At 52.0% G+C, this 20,201-nt stretch overlaps 1 protein-coding gene across 2 annotated transcripts in view; it reads right to left on the reverse strand.

Moving 5' to 3' along the window:
* Positions 1-232: 232 nt before the first annotated feature.
* The window catches only part of RBCK1 (RANBP2-type and C3HC4-type zinc finger containing 1), a 32,416-nt gene continuing 12,447 nt past the window's right edge, over positions 233-20,201 (reverse strand). For both annotated transcript variants that reach the window (XM_038750217.1, XM_038750218.1), the window contains exons 7-14: positions 17,871-18,044; positions 15,627-15,787; positions 10,001-10,112; positions 8,888-9,067; positions 3,408-3,506; positions 612-755; positions 391-495; positions 233-267 (exon numbers count right to left, since the gene is read on the reverse strand). In XM_038750217.1, coding sequence (XP_038606145.1) covers positions 415-495; positions 612-755; positions 3,408-3,506; positions 8,888-9,067; positions 10,001-10,112; positions 15,627-15,787; positions 17,871-18,044 — 951 coding nt within the window. In that variant the 3' untranslated portion in view covers positions 233-267; positions 391-414. The remainder of the gene's footprint in view (positions 268-390; positions 496-611; positions 756-3,407; positions 3,507-8,887; positions 9,068-10,000; positions 10,113-15,626; positions 15,788-17,870; positions 18,045-20,201) is intronic.

Below are 20,201 nucleotides of genomic sequence, written 5' to 3' on the forward strand. Positions count from 1 at the left end.
GGAAGCTCGGCTGGCCCGGCCCCGAAACCCTGCCAAGCAGGACGGAGGCGGCCAGTCCAGCCCGCCGGGCTCGGCGCTCAGTGCAGCGCCCGGCGCGGAGTAAGGGTTTCACAAAGGCCAGCGTCCTCATCGTTATTATTGAGAAGCAGCGGGGCTCAGAGGAAAGAGCCCGGGCTCGGGAGTCAGAGGTCGTGGGTTCAAATCCCGACTCCACCAATTGTCAGCTGACTTTGGGCAAGCCGCTTTTCTGGGCCTCCGTGACCTCATCTGTAAAATGGGGATGAAGACTGTGAGCCCCCCGTGGGACAACCCGATCCCCTTGTAACCTCCCCCACGCTTAGAACAGTGCTTTGCACAGAGTAGGCGCTTAGTAAATGCCGCTGTTTTTACCGTGGGGGGGGGCGAGGGGGGGCCTCAGTGGCAGTTCTGGCAGCTGGGGTGGCAGGGAATCCCGTTCACTCGGCAACCGCACCCGCCGCTGGTGTCTCCGGGGCCCTGGGGGAGACGGACGGACGGACGGGCCTCAGGGAGACGGCCCGGGGGTCCCGCTGCCGCTGCCCTCCAGTGCCCCCCGCCCGCACCCCCCGAACCGCCCCCGGCCCCGTGCTCACCGCCGGCCCCCAGCGCGGGCCCTTGGTGACCCAGCAGATCTCGGTGTGGCAGAGCGGGCAGCGCACCCAGTCGCAGCCGTCCTTCTTCTGGACCACCACCTGGCACCGCGGGCACCGCATCGCCTCCCCCCGCTCCAACAGCAGCTGTCCCGGGGACCCCGACCGACGGGCGGGCGGAGGGACGGACGGACGGGCCGCAGAGATCGGGAGACAGGCGGAGACACACGGATGGGGGGGTGGGAGAGACAAAGGCACCAGGAGAGATGGGGGTGGTATCGGGGGCGAGGAGAGAGACGGGGAGAAGGGGAGACAAGATGGTGGGGGGGGCGGCGGCACAGAGATCGGGGGACGGGTGGAGAGACGAGAGAGATGGGCAGGGAGAGAGGGAGAGACAGACCAGGAGAGATGGGGAAGACAGACAAGGTGTTGGGGGCGAGGGGAGATGGGTGGACAGACAGGGAAAAGGGGAAACAGAGGGACCAGCAGAGATGGGGAGACAGGATGGTGGGGAGACAGAGATCGGGAGACAGGTGGAGACATGAGAGATATGGACAGGGAGAGACACGTAGACCGGGAGAGATGGGGAAGACAGACAAGGTGTCGGGGGCGAGGGGAGACAGAGGGACCAGGAGAGATGGGGAGATAGGATGGTGGGGGGGGGGCACAGAGATCGGGGGACGGGGGAGAGATGAGAGAGATGGACAGGGAGAGACACAGGGACCGGGAGAGATGAGGAAGACAGACAAGGCGTCGGGGGCGAGGGGAGACGGGTGGAGAGACAGGGAGAAGGGGAGACAGAGGGACCAGGAGAGATGGGGAGACAGGATGGTGGGGGGGCACAGAGATCGGGGGACAGGTGGAAAGATGAGAGAGAGGGAGAGACACAGAGACCGGGAGAGATGGGGAAGACAGACAAGGCGTCGGGGGCGAGGGGAGACGGGTGGACAGACAGGGAGAAGGGGAGACAGGATGGTGGGGGGGCACAGAGATCGGGGGACGGGGAGAGATGAGAGAGAGGGAGAGATGCAGAGACCGGGAGAGATGGGGAAGACAGATAAGGCGTTGGGGGCGAGGGAGAAGGGGAAACAGAGGGACCAGCAGAGATTGGGGGGGGACAGAGATCGGGAGACAGGTGGAGAGATGAGAGAGATGGACAGGGAGAGACACAGACCGGGAGAGATGGGGAAGACAGACAAGGCGTTGGGGGCGAGGGGAGATGGGTGGAGAGGCAGGGAGAAGGGGAGACAGGATGGTGGGGGGGCACAGAGATTGGGGGACGGGGGAGAGATGAGAGAGAGGGACAGGGAGAGGGAGAGACACAGAGACCAGGAGAGATGGGGAAGACAGACAAGGCGTCGGGGGCGAGGGGAGACGGGTGGAGAGACAGGGAGAAGGGGAGACAGGATGGTGGGGGGGCACAGAGATTGGGGGACGGGGGAGAGATGAGAGAGAGGGAGAGACGCAGAGACCGGGAGAGATGGGGAAGACAGAAAAGGTGTTGGGAGCGAGGGAGAAGGGGAAACAGAGGGACCAGCAGAGATTGGGGGGGACACAGATCGGGAGACAGGTGGAGAGATGAGAGAGATGGACAGGGAGAGACACAGAGACCAGGAGAGATGGGGAAGACAAGGCGTCGGGGGCGAGGGGAGATGGGTGGAGACGCAGGGAGAAGGGGAGACAGAGGGACCAGGAGAGATGGGGAGACAGGATGTGGGGGGGGGGGGGGAGAGATCGGGAGACAGGTGGAGAGATGAGAGAGATGGACAGGGAGAGACACAGAGACCGGGAGAGATGGGGAAGACAGACAAGGCATCAGGGGTGAGGGCAGATGGGTGGAGAGACGGAGGGACCAGGAGAGATGGGGAGGCAGGATTGGGGGGGGGGGGGGGGGGGGGCAGAGATCGGGAGACAGGTGGAGAGATGAGAGAGATGGACAGGGAGAGGGGCAAGACAGACAAGGTGTTGGGGTGAGGGGAGATGGGTGGAGAGACAGGGAGAAGGGGAGACAGGATGGTGGGGGGGGGACAGAGATCGGGAGATGGTGGAGAGACGAGAGAGATGGACAGGGAGAGACGCGGAGAGATGGGGAAGATGGATAAGGCGTTGGGGGTGAGAGGAGACAGAGGGACCAGGAGAGATGGGGAGACAGGATGGTGGGGGGGGGCACAGAGATCGGGGGACGGGGGAGAGATGAGAGACAGGGAGAGACACAGAGACCGGGAGAGATGGGGAAGACAGACAAGGCGTCGGAGGCGAGGGGAGACGGGTGGACAGACAGGGAGAAGGGGAGACAGAGGGACCAGCAGAGATGGGGAGACAGGATGGTGGGGGGACACAGAGATCGGGGGACAGGTGGAGAGATGAGAGAGATGGACAGGGAGAGACACAGAGACCGGGAGAGATGGGGAAGACAAGACAAGGCGTGGGGGCAAGGGGGAGATGGGTGGAGAGACAGGGAGAAGGGGAGACAGAGGGACCAGCAGAGGTGAGGAGACAGGATGGGGGAGCCGGGGGCGGTGCAGAGATCGGGAGACGAGTGGACAGGGAGAGACACAGAGACCAGAGAGATGGGGGAGACGGACAAGGCATCAGGGATGGTGTGGAGGGAGAAGGGGAGACCGAGCCTCAGAGATGGGGGGCGGGAAGGGGGGGGGGGGACAGGCACCAGGAGGGAAGGGGGAGGTGAATGGGGGGTGATGGGGGAGAGAGATAAGGACAGTGAGGGGCTGGGCGAGCCCCACGGGCCGGGGAGGGGGGGGGGGTCTCCCCATCCCCCTCCCCATCGGCCCCCCTCACCTTGAGCATCTGGCTGGTCTGTGTGGCGGCCACGTCGTTCTGCGCCCGCAGGGCCAGCTCCTCCTGGTAGTCCTTGCACGTCATGTTCTCGTGGATGGCCTGCGGGAGGGAAGAAATCCCTTTTACAGAAGGGGAAACTGAGGCCCGGAGTCATCCAGCCGGATGGAGACGGGGTTAGGACCCGGCCCGGCTTCGGCTTTCTCGCTTTTAGAGTGCGGGGTTAGCACTTACTCTGGGCCAGGGACTGTACTGAACGCCGGGGGAGACGTTACAATCGGGATGGACACAGTCGGGGGGGGGGGGGGGGGGGGGCAGTGGGGAACGAGACAAGCAGCAAGGTCTAGCGGGTAATAATAATAATAATGATGGCATTTATTAAGCGCTTACTATGTGCCAAGCACTGTTCTAAGCGCTGGGAAGGTTACAAGGTGATCAGGTTGTCCCACGGGGGGCTCAAAGTCTTCATCCCCATTTGACAGATGAGGGAACTGAGGCACAGAGAAGTGAAGTCACTTGCCCAAAGTCACACAGCTAAGGGGCAGAGCCGGAATCTGAACCCATGACCTCTGACTCCAAAGCCGGGGCTCTTTCCACTGAACCACACTGCTTCTCATCATGATAGCATTTATTAAGTGCTTACTATGTGCAAAGCACTGTTCTAAGCACTGGGGAGGTTACAAGGTGATCAGATTGTCCCACGGGGGGCTCACAATCTTAATCCCCATTTTCCAGACAAGGGAACTGAGGCCCGGAGAAGTGAAGCGACTCACCCAAAGTCACCCAGCTGACAAGTGGCAGAGCCGGGATTTGAACCCATGACCTCTGACTCCAAAGCCGGGGCTCTTTCCACTGAGCCACGCTGCTTCTCATAATGATAGCATTTATTAAGCGCTTACTATGTGCAAAGCACTGTTCTAAGCACCCAGGAGGTTACAAGGTGATCAGGCTGTCCCACGGGGGGCTCACAATCTTAATCCCCATTTTCCAGATGAGGGAACTGAGGCCCGGAGAAGTGAAGCGACTCACCCAAAGTCGCCCAGCTGACAATTGGCGGAGCCGGGATTTGAACCCACGACCTCCGACTCCAAAGCCCGGGCTCTTTCCATGGGGTAGAGCCCGGGCTTGGGAGTCCAAAGGACCTGGGTTCTAATCCTGCCTCTTGCCGGTTGCGCGGCCTTGGCCAAGTCACTTCCCGTCTCTGGGCCTCAGTGCCCCCCTCTGTAATATGGGGATGGAGACCGTGAGCCTCACCCGGGAGGGGGACCGGGTCCGACCCGATTATCTTGAATCTAACCCCGGCGCTCAGCCCAGTGCCTGGCACGTAGTGAGCGCTTCGCCAATGAAATTATTACGAACAAATCCCACCGTCATTTCCAACCCAATTGGCTCGCCTCCCCCCTCTGTGGCGCTCAGTCCAGTGCCAGGCGGCGCTCAGTCCAGTGCTTGGCACATAGTAACCGCCTCACAGACAACCACAGTCATTATCACCGTGTCCAACCCATCTCGTGCCTATGCCGGCGCTCAGTCCATCTGTGTAAGTCCTTCGCAGAAACTTCCCAAGCGTTTAGTACAGTGCTCTGCACACAGTAAGCGCCTGGCGCTCAGTCCAGTGCTTGGCACATAGTAACCGCCTCACAGACAACCACAGTCATTCTTACCGTGTCCAACCCATCTCGTCCCTATGCCGGCGCTCAGTCCATCTGTGTAAGTCCTTCGCAGAAACTTCCCAAGCGTTTAGTACAGTGCTCTGCACACGGTAAGCGCCCGGCGCTCAGTCCAGTGCTTGGCACATAGTAACCGCCTCACAGACAACCACAGTCATTCTTACCGCGTCCAACCCATCTCGCGCCTATGCCGGCGCTCAGTCCATCTGTGTAAATCCTTCGCAGAAACTTCCCAAGCGTTTAGTACAGTGCTCTGCACACAGTAAGCGCTCAATAAATACGATTGACTGAATGAACGAGTACCACAATTATTCCCCCCGCGTCCAACCTAATCCCGTCTCCTCCCCGGCGCTCCGTCCAGTGCTTGGCACAGAGTAAGCGCTTTGTAGACGCCACGGTTCCACCGGGACCCGGTGATTTCGCGTTGACCCGGGCGCGCGCGCCCCGCCGTCAGCTGTGTGACTTTGGGCAAGCCACTTTACCTCTCTGTGCCTCAGTTCCCTCATCTGTCAAATGGGGATGAAGACCGTGAGCCCCCCGTGGGACAGCCTGATCACCTTGTAACCTCCCTGGCGTTTAGAACAGTGCTCGGTACATAGTAAGCGCTTAATAAATGCCATCATTATCACGGTGGGGGCTTCAGGGTAAGCGCTCCGCGCGCCCCGCCATCTGCTGTGCGACTGGGCGAGTCACTTCCCTTCTCTGGGCCTCAGTTCCCTCCTCTGTAAAATGGGAATGAAGACCGTGAGCCCCCCGTGGGACAACTTGATGACCTTGTAACCTCCCCGGCGCTTAGAACGGTGCTTTGCACATAGTAAGCGCTTAATAAATGCCATCATCGTTATTATTATTATTATTATTCTCTGGGCCTCAGTTCCCTCATCTGTAAAATGGGGATTAAGAGTGTGAGCCCCACGTGGGCAACCTGATCACCTTGTATCCCCCCCAATGCTTAGAATGGTGCTCGGCTCATCGTAAGCGCTTAATAAATGCCATCATTATTATTATTATTATTATTCTCTGGGCATCAGTTCCCTCATCTGTAAAATGGGGATTAAGAGTGTGAGCCCCACGTGGGCAACCTGATCACCTTGTACCCCCCCCAATGCTTAGAATGGTGCTCGGCTCATCGTAAGCGCTTAATAAATGCCATCATTATTATTATTATTCTCTGGGCCTCAGTTCCCTCATCTGTAAAATGGGGATTAAGAGTGTGAGCCCCATGTGGGCAACCTGATCACCTTGTATCCCCCCCAATGCTTAGAATGGTGCTTGGCTCATCGTAAGCGCTTAATAAATGCCATCATTATTATTATTATTATTATTCTCTGGGCCTCAGTTCCCTCATCTGTAAAATGGGGATTAAGAGCGTGAGCCCAACGTGGGACAACCTGATCACCTTGTATCCCCCCCGGCACTTAGAATGGTGCTCGGCACATAGTAAGGCTTAATAATGCCGTTATTATTATTATTATTCTCTGGGTCTCAGTTCCCTCATCTGTAAAATGGGGATTCAGACTGTGAGCCCAACGTGGGACAACCTGATCACCTTGTATCCCCCCCGGCACTTAGAATGGTGCTCAGCACATAGTAAGCGCTTAATAAATGTCATCATTATTATTATCATTATTATTATTATTATTATTCTCTGGGCCTCAGTTCCCTCATCTGTAAAATGGGGATTAAGAGTGCGAGCCCAACGTGGAACAACCTGATCACCTTGTACTTCCCCCCAGCGCTTAGAACGGTGCTCGGCACATAGTAAGCGCTTAGTAAACGGCGTCATAATGACAATTAATCCCGGGGCGGGGGGTCTGCGCACCTTGCAGAGGAGACAGTTGAGGCATAGTAAGCACGTAATAAATGCCATTATTATTCTCTGGGCCTCAGTTCCCTCATCTATAAAATGGGGATTAAGACTGTGAACCCAACGTGGGACAACCTGATCACCCTGTATCCCCCCCAGCGCTGAGAATGGTGCTTGGCACATAGTAAGTGCTTAATAAATGCCATCATTATTATTATTATTCTCTGGGCCTCAGTGCCCTCCCCTGTAAAATGGGGATTAAGAGTGTGAGCCTAATGTGGGACAACCTGATGCTTTGTATCCCCCCCAGTGCTGAGAATGGTGCTCGGCATATAGTAAGCGCTTAATAATGCCATTATTATTATTATTATTTTTCTCTGGGCCTCAGTGCCTTCATCTGTAAAATGGCGATTAAGACTGTGAGCCCAATGTGGGACAACCTGATCACCTTGCATCCCCCCCAGCGCTGAGAATGGTGCTCGGCACATAGTAGGCGCCTAATAAATGCCATTATTATTATTCTGTGGGCCTCAGTGCCCTCATCTGTAAAATGAGGATTAAGAGTGTGAGCCCAACGTGGGACAACCTGATCACCTTGTATCCCCCTCAGCGCTGAGAATGGTGCTCGGCACATAGTAAGCGCTTAACAAATGCCATTATTATTCTTCTGTGGGACTCAGTGCCCTCATCTGTAAAATGGGGATTAAGACTGTGAGCCCAACGTGGGACAACCTGATCACCCTGTATCCCCTCCAGCGCTGAGAACGGTGCTCTGCACATAGTAGGCGCTTAGTAAACGACGTCATTCTGACGATTATTCCCGGGGCGGGGGGTCCGCGCACCTTGCAGAGGAGGCAGTTGAGGCATAGTAAGCGCTTAACAAATGCCATTATTATTATTATTATTATTCTCTGGGCCTCAGTTCCCTCATCTGTAAAATGGGGATTCAGACTGTGAGCCCAACGTGGGACAACCTGATCACCCTGTATCCCCTCCAGTGCTTAGAACGGTGCTCGGCACATAGTAAGCGCTTAGTAAACGGCGTCATTCTGACGATTATTCCCGGGGCGGGGGGGGTCCGCGCACCTTGCAGAGGAGGCAGTTGAGGCATAGTAAGCGCTTAACAAATGCCATTATTATTATTATTATTCTCTGGGCCTCAGTTCCCTCATCTGTAAAATGGGGATTAAGACTGTGAGCCCCACGTGGGACAACCTGATCACCTTGTATCCCCTCCAGCGCTGAGAACGGTGCTCGGCACACAGTAAGCGCTTAGTAAACGGCATCATTCTGACGATTATTCCCGGGGCGGGGGGGGGTCCGCGCACCTTGCAGAGGAGGCAGTTGAGGCATAGTAAGCGCTTAACAAATGCCATTATTATTATTATTATTCTCTGGGCCTCAGTTCCCTCATCTGTAAAATGGGGATTCAGACTGTGAGCCCAATGTGGGACAACCTGATCACCTTGCATCCCCCTCAGCGCTGAGAATGGTGCTCGGCACATAGTAAGCGCCTAATAAATGCCATTATTATTATTCTGTGGGCCTCAGTGCCCTCATCTATAAAATGAGAATTAAGACTGTGAGCCCCACGTGGGACAACCTGATGACCTTGCATCCCCCTCAGCGCTGAGAATGGTGCTCGGCACATAGTAAGCGCCTAATAAATGCCATTATTATTATTCTGTGGGCCTCAGTGCCCTCATCTATAAAATGAGAATTAAGACTGTGAGCCCCACGTGGGACAACCTGATCACCTTGTATCCCCCCCAGCGCTTAGAATGGTGCTCGGCGCATAGTAAGCGCTTAATAAATGTCATTATTATTATTATTCTCTGGGCCTCAGTTCCCTCACCTGTAAAATGGGGATTCAGACTGTGAGCCCAACGTGGGACAACCTGATCACCTTGTATCCCCCCCAGCACTGAGAACGGTGCTCGGCACATAGTAAGCGCTTAGTAAATGGCGTCATTATGACGATTATTCCCGGGGCGGGGGGGTCCGTGCACCTTGCAGAGGAGGCAGTTGAGGCGTCGGCAGACGGGGCAGAGGAAGGCGTCGTCGGGGCCGTCGAGGAAGCACCAGCCGCGGCAGTCGGCCGTGCGGCAGTGGAAACTGGCGGGGCTGCGGTGCTCGGCCAGGCTGACCCCCAGCTCCAGGAAACGCTCGTACTCCTCCGGGCTCGCCAGCTGATGACGATAAATAAGAACAATGACATTTATTAAGCGCTCACTATGGGCGGGGGGGGGCGTTTGCCTAAGCGCTTAGTACAGCGCTCTGCACACAGTAAGCGCTCAATAAATATGATTGTCTGTCTGCCACTTGGGGTTTCTGCCCGGCTTGGGGCCTGTGCCTGACTGTGGGACCATTCATTCATTCATTCGGTTGTATTTATTGAGCGCTTCCTGTGTGCAGAGCACTGGACTAAGCGCTTGGGAAGTACAAGTTGGCAACGTATAGAGATGGTCCCTACCCAACAGCGGGTTCACTGTCTAGAAGTGTCTATTACCTGTATATTCTATTACCTGTATATATGTATATATGTTTGTACCTATTTATTACTCTATTTATTTTACTTGTACATATCTATTCTATTTGTTTTATTTTGTTAGTATGTTTGGTTTTGTCTCCCCCTTTTAGACTGTGAGCCCACTGTTGGGTAGGGACTGTCTCTATACGTTGCCAACTTGGACTTCCCAAGCGCTTAGTACAGTGCTCTGCACACAGTAAGCGCTCAATAAATACGATTGATGATGATGATGATGCTGGGGGAGGTTACAGGGCGATCCGGTTGTCCCACGGGGGGCTCGCGGTCTTCATCCCCGTTTCCCAGATGAGGGAACTGAGGCCCAGAGACTTGCCCAGAGTCTTGGCGGAGCCGGGATTTGAACCCACGACCTCTGAATTCCAAAGCCCGGGCTCACTGAGCCGTGCTGTTGTCTCCCCCTTTTAGACTGTGAGCCCACTGTTGGGTAGGGACTGTCTCTATATGTTGCCAATTTGTACCTCCCAAGCGCTTAGTACAGTGCTCTGCACACAGTAAGCGCTCAATAAATACGATTGATGATGATGATGATTCTCTATGAGGCGGACGCCCCCCCGCTCCCGGCCCCGGATCTTACCGCCCGGATCTCCCGCTCCTGGAGCTTCCCCGGACAGGAGTAGACGGCGTCGATGTAGGGGCAGGACACCTCCGCTTCCTGGCTGCTGCGGATGGTGCCCAGCAGGCAGTCCCTGCCCGGGGAGGAGGAGGAAGACAAGCAGCGGGGCTCAGTGGAAATAATAATAATAATAATAATAACAATAATAATAATGGCATTTGTTAAGCGCTTACTATGTGCAAAGCACTGTTCTAAGCGCTGGGGGGGGATACAAGGTGATCAAGTTGTCCCACGTGGGGCTCACAGTCTTCATCCCCGTTTTTACAGATGAGGTAACTGAGGCTCAGAGAAGTTAAATGTGGCCCAAGGTCACACAGCAGACTTGTGGTGGAGCAAGGATTCGAACCCATGACCTCTGACTCCAAAGCCCGGGCTCTTCCCACTGAGCCACGCTGCTTCCCAGTTGTCAGCTGGGTGACTCTGGGCGAGTCGCTTCACTTCCCTGGGCCTCAGTGGCCTCATCTGTCAAGTTGGGGATTCATTCACTCGTTCATTCAGTCGTATTTATTGAGCACTCACAGTGGGCAGAGCACTGGACTAAGCGCTTCGGAAGTCCAAGTTGGCCACATCTAGAGACGGTCCCTACCCAACAATCAATCAATAGTATTTATTGAGCGCTTACTGCGTGCAGAGCACTGGACTAAGCGCTTGGGAGGTCCAAGTTGGCCACATCTAGAGACGGTCCCTACCCAACAATCAATCAATCGTATTTATTGAGCGCTTACTGTGTGCAGAGCACTGGACTAAGCGCTTGGGAGGTCCAAGTTGGCAACATCTAGAGACGGTCCCTACCCAACAATCAATCAATCGTATTTATTGAGCGCTTACTGTGTGCAGAGCACTGTACTAAGCACTATGGGAAGTCCAAGTTGGCGACATAGAGAGATGGTCCCTACCCGACAGTGGGCTCACAGTCTAGAAGGGGGAGACAGAGAACAAAACCAAACATATTAACAAAATAAAATAAATAGAATAGATATGGACAAGTAAAATAAATAAATAAATAGAGTAACAAATCCGTACAAACATATATACAGCTATACAGGTGCTGTGGGGAAGGGAAGGAGGTAAGGTGAGGGGGATGGAGGGGGAGAGGAAGGAGGGAGCTCAGTCCAACAGTGGGCTCACAGTCTAGAAGGGGAAGACGGAGAACAAAACAAAACATATTAACAAAATAAAATAAATAGAATAAATATGTACAAATAAATTAGAGTAATAAATACATAGAAGGTCAAGGTACAGTGAGTAGGTTGGCATTAGAGGAGCACAGTGTGTTGGCTGGGCTGGAGGAGAGTAGTGAGGTGAAGTAGGAGGGAACATATTTTGTACATATTTATTACTCTATGTATTTATTTTACTTGTACCTATCTATTCTATTTATTTTATTTTGTTAGTATGTTTGGTTTTGTTCTCTGTCTCCTCCTTTTAAACTGTGAGCCCACTGTTGGGTAGGGACTGTCTCTAGATGTTGCCAACTTGGACTTCCCAAGCGCTTAGTCCAGTGCTCTGCACACAGTAAGCGCTCAATAAATACAATTGATTGACTGATTGATTGCACAAGGTGATTGAGTGCTTTAAAAAAAATCCTATAGGAAAACCTATTTTAAGTTTCAGGACCCAAAGGAAGTTAAGAGATAATAATTTCAGTGAAAAGAAGAGGACAAGATGTTTGAGAAAGTTTCCGGGAACACAAGGCGGGAGCAGTTCAGGGATGGGAGATACCCAGGCTATTTACCTCCAAGATTTGAAATCAATCAATCAATCGTATTTATTGAGCGCTTACTGTGTGCAGAGCACTGTACTAAGCGCTTATTTGAGAGTCTGAAAAGAATTCTGCCGCAGACCTGGAATTTGGCAAGGAGCTAGCTGACAGCAGGATTTAAGACTTGCGGTTATGCATCACAACACGAGAGTGTGTGTGAGATGCCGTGTCGCTTAGTACAGTGCTCTGCACATAGTAAGCGCTCAATAAATACGATTGATGATGAGAGAGCAGGGTCTTTTGGTAAAATACAGGGAGAGTTTCTAGACGGAAAGGAACTGCAGTATCCCAAATTACAGAGCGTTTGGATATTCATCATGAATTGGTTAGACTATTCAATCAATCGTATTTATTGAGCGCTTACTGTGTGCAGAGCACTGGACTAAGCGCTTGGGAAGTCCAAGTTGGCAGCATCTAGAGACGGTCCCTACCCAACAGCGGGCTCACAGTCTAAAAGGGGAAGACAGAGAACAAAACCAAACATATTAACAAAATAAAATAAATAGAATACATGTGTACAAGTAAAATAGAGTAATAAATATGTACAAACATATACACATATATATGTATATATACATATGTACTATATCATCATCAATCGTATTTATTGAGCGCCTACTATGTGCAGAGCACTGTACTAAGCACTTGGGAAGTACAAATTGGCAACATATAGAGACAGTCCCTACCCAACAGTGGGCTCACAGTCTAAAAGGGGGAGACAGAGAACAAAACCAAACATATTAACAAAATAAAATAAATAGAATACATGTGTACAAGTAAAATAAATAGAGTAATAAATATGTACAAACATATACACATATATATGTATATATACATATATACTATATAATACACATACTATATAATACATATATTCATAAACAAACACTCATCAGTAACTACAATTATATAAAATGAAGTCAGCCTAGTGCTGCATCTCAGAGATTTAACAATGATATAATGAGAGCCTGACATCAAATGACAAACTATTCTGAAACTTTCAGTACTTAACGCCTGACATAAATACACTGCCAAGTTAAATCTCCTTTAGTGATTTTCTTCTGACTGTGAGCCCCCCGTGGGACCACCTGACCACCTTGTAACCTCCCCAGCGCTTAGAACAGTGCTTTGCACATAGGAAGCGCTTAACAAATACCATCACTATTATTATTATTATTAAGGGTTGGGAGATGCCCCTGGATCGGGACTCGGTTGGGGAGGGGACACCGAGGCCGGGCCGGGAAGACGAGCGAGAGGACGCCCTGCCCACGGCGAGCTTCTGGCCTCATAATAATAATAATAATAATGACAATGACACTTGTTAAGCGCTTACTAGGTGCCGAGCACTGTTCTAAGTAGGGAAGACGAGCGAGAGGACGTCCTGCCCACGGCGAGCTTCTGGTCTCATAATAATAATAATAATAATAATAATGATGATGGCACTTGTTAAGCGCTTACTAGGTGCTGAGCACTGTTCTAAGCAGGGAAGACGAGCCAGAGGACGTCCTGCCCATGGCGAGCTTCTGGTCTCATAATAATAATAATAATAATAACAATAATAATAATAATAATAATAATAATAATGGCATTTGTTAAGCGCTTACTAGGTGCCGAGCACTGTTCTAAGCAGGGAAGATGAGCGAGAGGACGCCCTGCCCACGGCGAGCTTCTGGCCTCATAATAATAATAATAATGACAATGACAGTGGCATTTGTTAAGCACTTACTAGGTGCCAAGCACTGTTCTAAGCAGGGAAGACAAGCGAGAGGACGTCCTGCCCATGGCGAGCTTCTGGTCTCATAATAATAATAATAATAATGACAATGACAATGGCATTTGTTAAGTGCTGACTAGGTGCCGAGCACTGTTCTAAGCAGGGAAGACGAGCGAGAGGACGTCCTGCCCACGGCGAGCTTCTGGTCTCATAATAATAACAGTAATAATGATAATGATGATGGCACTTGTTAAGCGCTTACTAGGTGCTGAGCACTGTTCTAAGCAGGGAAGACGAGCCAGAGGACGTCCTTCCCCTGGTGAGCTTCTGGTCTCATAATGATAATAATAATAATAATAATAATAATAATGATAATGATGATGGCATTTGTTAAGCGCTTACTAGGTGCCGAGCACTATTCTAAACAGGGAAGATGAGCGAAAGGACGTCCTGCCCACGGCGAGCTTCTGGCCTCATAATAATAATAATAATGACAATGGCATTTGTTAAGCGCTTACAAGATGCCGAGCACTGTTCTAAGCAGGGAAGACGAGCGAGAGGACGTCCTGCCCATGGCGAGCTTCTGGTCTCATAATAATAATAATAATAATAATCATAATGATGATGATGATGATGGCACTTGTTAAGCGCTTACTAGGTGCTGAGCACTGTTCTAAGCAGGGAAAATGAGCGAGAGGACGTCCTGCCCACGGCAAGCTTCTGCTCTCATAATAATAATAATAATAATAATAATGATAATGATAATGATGATGGCATTTGTTAAGCGCTTACTAGGTGCCGAGCACTATTCTAAACAGGGAAGATGAGCGAGAGGACGTCCTGCCCACGGCGAGCTTCTGGTCTCAGAATAATAATAATAATGATAATGACAATGGCATTTGTTAAGCGCTTACTAGGTGCCGAGCACTGTTTTAAGCCGGGAAAATGAGCAAGAGGACTCTGCCCATGACAAGCTTCTGGCCTCATAATAATAATAATAATAATGATAACGATGATGGCATTTGTTAAGCACTTCCTAGGTGCCGAGCACTGTTCTAAGCAGGGAAGACGAGCGAGAGGATGCCCTGCCCATGGCGAGCTTCTGGTCTCATAATAATAATAATAATGATAACGATGATGGCATTTGTTAAGCACTTCCTAGGTGCCGAGCACTGTTCTAAGCAGGGAAGCCGAGCGAGAGGATGCCCTGCTCACGGCGAGCTTCCGGTCTAATAATAATAATAATAATGTTGGCATTTATTAAGCACTTACTATGTGCCAAGCACTGTCCTAAGCGCCGGGGAGGTTCCAAGGTGATCAGGTTGTCCCACGGGGGGCTCCCAGTCTTCATCCCCATTTGACAGATGAGGGAACTGAGGCCCAGAGAAGTGAAGTGATTTGCCCAATGTCACCCAGCTGACAGTTGGCAGAGCCAGGATTGGAACCCATGACCTCTGACTCCAAAGCCCGGGCGCTTTCCAGTGAACCACGCTGCTTCTCTAATAATATCGATGATAATGGCATTTGTTAAGCGCTTACTACATGCCGAGCACTGTTCTAAGCGCTGGGGGGATACAAGGTCAAAAGGTTGTCCCCCGTGGGCACACGGTCTTCAGAAGCAGCGTGGTTCAGTGGAAAGAGCCCGGGCTTTGGAGTCAGAGGTCATGGGTTCAAATCCCGGCTGCACCGCTTGTCAGCTGTGTGACTTTGGGCAAGTCACTTCACTTCTCTGTGCCTCAGTTACCTCATCTGTCAAATGGGGATGAAGACTGGGAGCCCCCCGAGGGACAGCCTGATCATCTTGTAACCTCCCCAGCGCTTAGAACAGTGCTTTGCACATAGTAAGCGCTTCTAGACTGTGAGCCCGCTGCTGGGTAGGGACCGTCTCTCTATGTGTTGCCAACTTGGACTTCCCAAGCGCTTAGTCCAGTGCTCTGCACACAGTAAGCGCTCCATAAATACGATTGAATGAATGAATAATAATTATTATTATTACTCATCCCCATTTTCCAGGTGAGGGAACTGAGGCCCGCCCACGGCCGGCTTCTGGAGCACCGTACTGAGCGCTCGGGCGAAGCGGAAGGGGGGCACCGGGGGGCCGGGGGTCCTACCTGCAGAAGGCGTGGAGGCACTCGCGGAGCACGACCCCCTGGCCGGGCTCCAGGGTGGTGAAGCAGATGGGGCAGTCCACGGGCCCGTCGGTGGGCACCAGGTTCTGGGCGTCCACCTCCACCAGCTCCTGGTAGTTCCCCTCCTGCTGCCGCTGTCTCCTCTGCGGCCAAAAAGGGGCGGGGGTGACCGTCGGGGTCCGGCCCGCTTACCCTCCGCTTCCTTCCCCTTCCTCTGAGGCCAAAAGAGGGACCCTGGAGGTCCGGGCTACTGCCTGAGCGCTTCCTTCCCTCCGCCACGGTTCTGGGCCACAGAGTGAGTGCTTCACAGGTACCGTTGCTCATTCATTCACAAGTACCATCCGTCCATTCATTCATTCATTCACTAGTACCATCGGTCCATTTATTCATTCATTCACAAGTACCGTCGGTCATTCATTCATTCACAAGTACCGTCAGTCATTCATTGATTCACTAGTACCATCGGTCTATTCATTCATTCACAAGTACCATCGGTCATTCATTTATTCATTCATTCACAAGGACCGTTGGTCATTCATTCATTCACTCACAAGTACCGTCGGTCCATTCATTCATTCATTCATTCACAAGTACCATCGGTCCGTTCATTCATTCACAAGTACCGTCGGTCATTCATTCATTCATAAGTACCGTTGGTCATTCATTCATTCACTATTACCATCAGTCCAGTCATTCATTCACAAGTACTGTCGGCCATTCATTCATTCACAAGTACCGTCAGTCATTCATTCATTCACTCACTCACAAGTACCGTCGGTCCATTCATTCATTCACAAGTACTGTCATTCATTCATTCATTCATTCACAAGTACAGTCCATCCATTCATTCATTCGTTCACTAGTACCGTCGGTCCATTTATTTATTCATTCATTCATTCACAAGTACCGTCGGTCATTCACTCATTCACTAGCACCGTCGGTCCATTCATTCATTCACAAGTCCCATCGGTCATTCATTTATTCATTCATTCACAAGTACCATTGGTCATTCATTCATTCACTCACAAGTACCGTCGGTCCATTCATTCACAAGTACCATCGGCCATTCATTCATTCACAAGTACCGTTGGTCATTCATTCATTCATAAGTACCGTTGGTCATTCATTCATTCACAAGTACCGTCGGTCATTCATTCATTCACTAGTACCATCAGTCCAGTCATTCATTCACAAGTACCGTCGGTCATTCATTCATTCACAAGTACCATCAGTCATTCATTCATTCACTCACTCACTCACAAGTACCGTCGGTCCATTCATTCATTCACAAGTACCATCGGTCCATTCATTCATTCACAAGTACCATCGGTCCATTCATTCATTCATTCACTCACAAGTACCATCGGTCACTCATTCATTCATCCATTCATTCATTCAATCGTATTTATTGAGCACTCCCTGCGTGCAGAGCACTGTACTGAGCGCTTGGGAAGTCCAAGTTGGCAACAGAGAGAGACGGTCCCTACCCGACAACGGCCTCACAGTCTAGAAGACGGAGGACAAAACCAAACACGTGGACGGGTGTCAAGTCGTCAGGACAAACAGAATTAAAGCTTAGAAGCCCGTCATTCACAAAATAAACAGAATAGCACCAATAAAATAGAGTGATAAATCTGTACAAACATATATACAGGGGCTGTGGGGAGGGGACGGAGGTGGAGCGGGGGGGGGGGGGATTCTCCCTGCTCCTCCCCCCCCGTTCCTCAGTCCCCCCCCCACCTAATCAATCAATCAATCGTATTTATTGAGCGCTTACTGTGTGCAGAGCACTGGACTAAGCGCTTGGGAAGTCCAAGTTGGCAACATAGAGAGACGGTCCCTACCCGACAGTGGGCTCACGGTCTAAAAGGGGGGAGACGGAGGACAAAACCAAACAGACTAACAAAATAAAATAGAATAGATATGTATAAGTAAAATAAATAAATCAATAAATAGAGTAATAAATCTGTACAAACATATATACATATATACAGGTGCCCACCAACTGGCCTCCTCCTCTTCCTCCTCCGCCCCCCCCCCGTTCCTCAGTTTCCCCGCCCACGCGGCCGCTCGGGCCTCTTCCTCCTCCTGCCGCTCCCGCTCCTGGGGGTCCCGGTTTTCCTCAGTTTCCCCAGGCGGCCCCCGCCCCGGTGGTAGCGCCTGAAGGCCTCCTCCCCCCCGGCCCCCCCCCGGCGAAGCCGGTTCCTCAGTTTCCCCGGTCGGCACCTGGTGGTAGCGGCGGAGGGCGTCCTCCTCGGTGCGGATGCGGGCGCGCTCGTCGCTGTCGGGGCGGTGGGTGGCGGGCACCCGGTAGCCCTCGGGCCGGGCCCCGCAGCAGATCTCGCACCCGGGGCGCGTCGGCTTGTTGACGAAGGTGCAGCCGGGGCACTCCCACCCCACCTGCCCGGGGGGCGGGGGAGTGATAGACTAAGCGCCCCATCGGAACGAGGGAGGCACGGAGCCAGGGGAAGGCCCAGGTTGGGACCCGGAGGCGGGGGAATTGCCGGGTTGGGCTGAGGGAGCAGCGGGGCTCAGTGGAAAGAGCCCGGGCTTTGGAGTCAGAGGTCATCCATCAATCAATCAATCAATCAATCGTATTTATTGAGCGCTTCCTGTGTGCGGAGCACTGGGCTAAGCGCTTGGGAAGCCCAAGCTGGCAACACAGACGCACAGTCGAGAAGGGGGAGGTCATGGGTTCAAATCCCGGCTCCGCCGACTCCCAGCTGGGTGACTTTGGGCAAGCCACGTCACTTCTCTGGGCCTCAGTTCCCTCATCTGGTAAATGGGGATGAAGACTGGGAGCCCCCCGGGGGACAACCTCATCACCTTGGAACTTCCCCGGCGCTTAGAACGGTGCTTTGCACATAGTAAGCGCTTAATCAATGCCATCATTATTATTAGTATGAGAGAGGCCCGGAGACGGGGGGATTGCCGGGTTGGGCTGAAGAGAGGCCCGGAGACGGGGGAATTGCCGGGTTGGGATGAGGGAGCAGCGTGGCTCAGTGGAAAGAGCCCGGGCTTTGGAGTCAGAGGTCATGGGTTCAAATCCCGGCTCTGCCGATTGCCAGCTGTGTGGCTTTGGGCAAGCCACTTCACTTCTCTGGGCCTCAGTTCCCTCATCTGTAAAATGGGGATGAAGACTGTGAGCCCCCCGGTGGGACAACCTGATCACCTTGTAACCTCCCCAGCGCTTAGAACAGTGCTTTGCACACAGTAAGTGCTTAATAAATGCTATTATTATTGTTATTATTATTATTGGGAGGCCCAAGGACAACAGGGGAACTGCCGGGTTGGAATAAGGGAGGCGTGGAGGCAGGGGAAGCCCCGGGTTGGACAAAGAAAGGCCTGGGGGCAGGAGAAATAATAATAATAATAATAACAATAATAATAATAATAATGGCATTTATTAAGTGCTTACTATACGCAAAGCACTGTTCTAAGCACTGGGGGGGATACAAGGTGATCAGGTTGCCCACAGAGGGCTCCCAGTCTTCATCCCCATTTGACATATGAGGGAACTGAGGCCCAGAGAAGTGAAGTGATTTGCCCAAAGTCACACAGCTGACAACTTGTCCTTCCCAAGCGCTTAGTCCAGTGCTCTGCACACAGTAAACGCTCAATAAATACGATTGAATGAATGAATGAAAGTGGTGGAGCCGAGAAATGCCAAGTTGGACCGAGGTAGGCGCGGGGACAGGGGAAGCGCCGGATTGGACAAAGAAAGGCCTGGGGGCAGGGGAATAATAATAACAATAATAATAATAATAATAATAATAATGATGGCATTTGTTAAGCACTGGGGGGGAGTGCGGGCTTGGGAGTCAGAGGTCATGGGTTCGAGTCCTGCCTCCCCCACATGTCTGCTGTGTGACCTTGCGCAAGTCACTTCACTTCTCTGTGCCTCAGTTCCATCATCTGTAAAATGGGGATTAAGACTGTGAGCCCCACCTGGGACAACCTCATCTCCTTGTGTTCCCCCCAGCGCTTGGAACAGTGCTTTGCACATAGTAAGCGCTTAACAAGTACCAACATTATTATTATTATTATTATTATACAAGGTGATGAGGTTGCCCCCTGGGGGGCTCCCAGTCTTCATCCCCATTTTCCAGGTGAGGGAACTGAGGCCCAGAGAAGTGAGGTGACTTGCCCAAAGCCACCCAGCTGACAACTTGGACTTCCCAAGCGCTTAGTCCAGTGCTCTGCACGCAGTGAGCGCTCAATAAATACGACTGAATGAATGAATGAATGAATGAAAGAATGAAAGAAAGTGGCGGAGCCGGGAAATGCCAAGTTGGACCGAGGGGGCGCGGGGACAGGGGAAGTGCCGGATTGGACAAAGAAAGGCCCGGGGGCAGGGGAAATAATAATAATAATAATAATAATGGCATTTATTAAGTGCTTACTATGTGCAAAGCACTGTTCTAAGCGCTGGGGGGATACAAGGTGATGAGGTTGCCCCCCGGGGGGCTCCCAGTCTTCATCCCCATTTTCCAGATGAGGGAACTGAGGCCCAGAGAAGTGAGGTGACTTGCCCAAAGCCACCCAGCTGACAACCTG

Source organism: Tachyglossus aculeatus, chromosome 8 (genome assembly GCF_015852505.1).
Source record: "Tachyglossus aculeatus isolate mTacAcu1 chromosome 8, mTacAcu1.pri, whole genome shotgun sequence".
NCBI classification, from domain to species: Eukaryota; Metazoa; Chordata; class Mammalia; order Monotremata; family Tachyglossidae; genus Tachyglossus; species Tachyglossus aculeatus.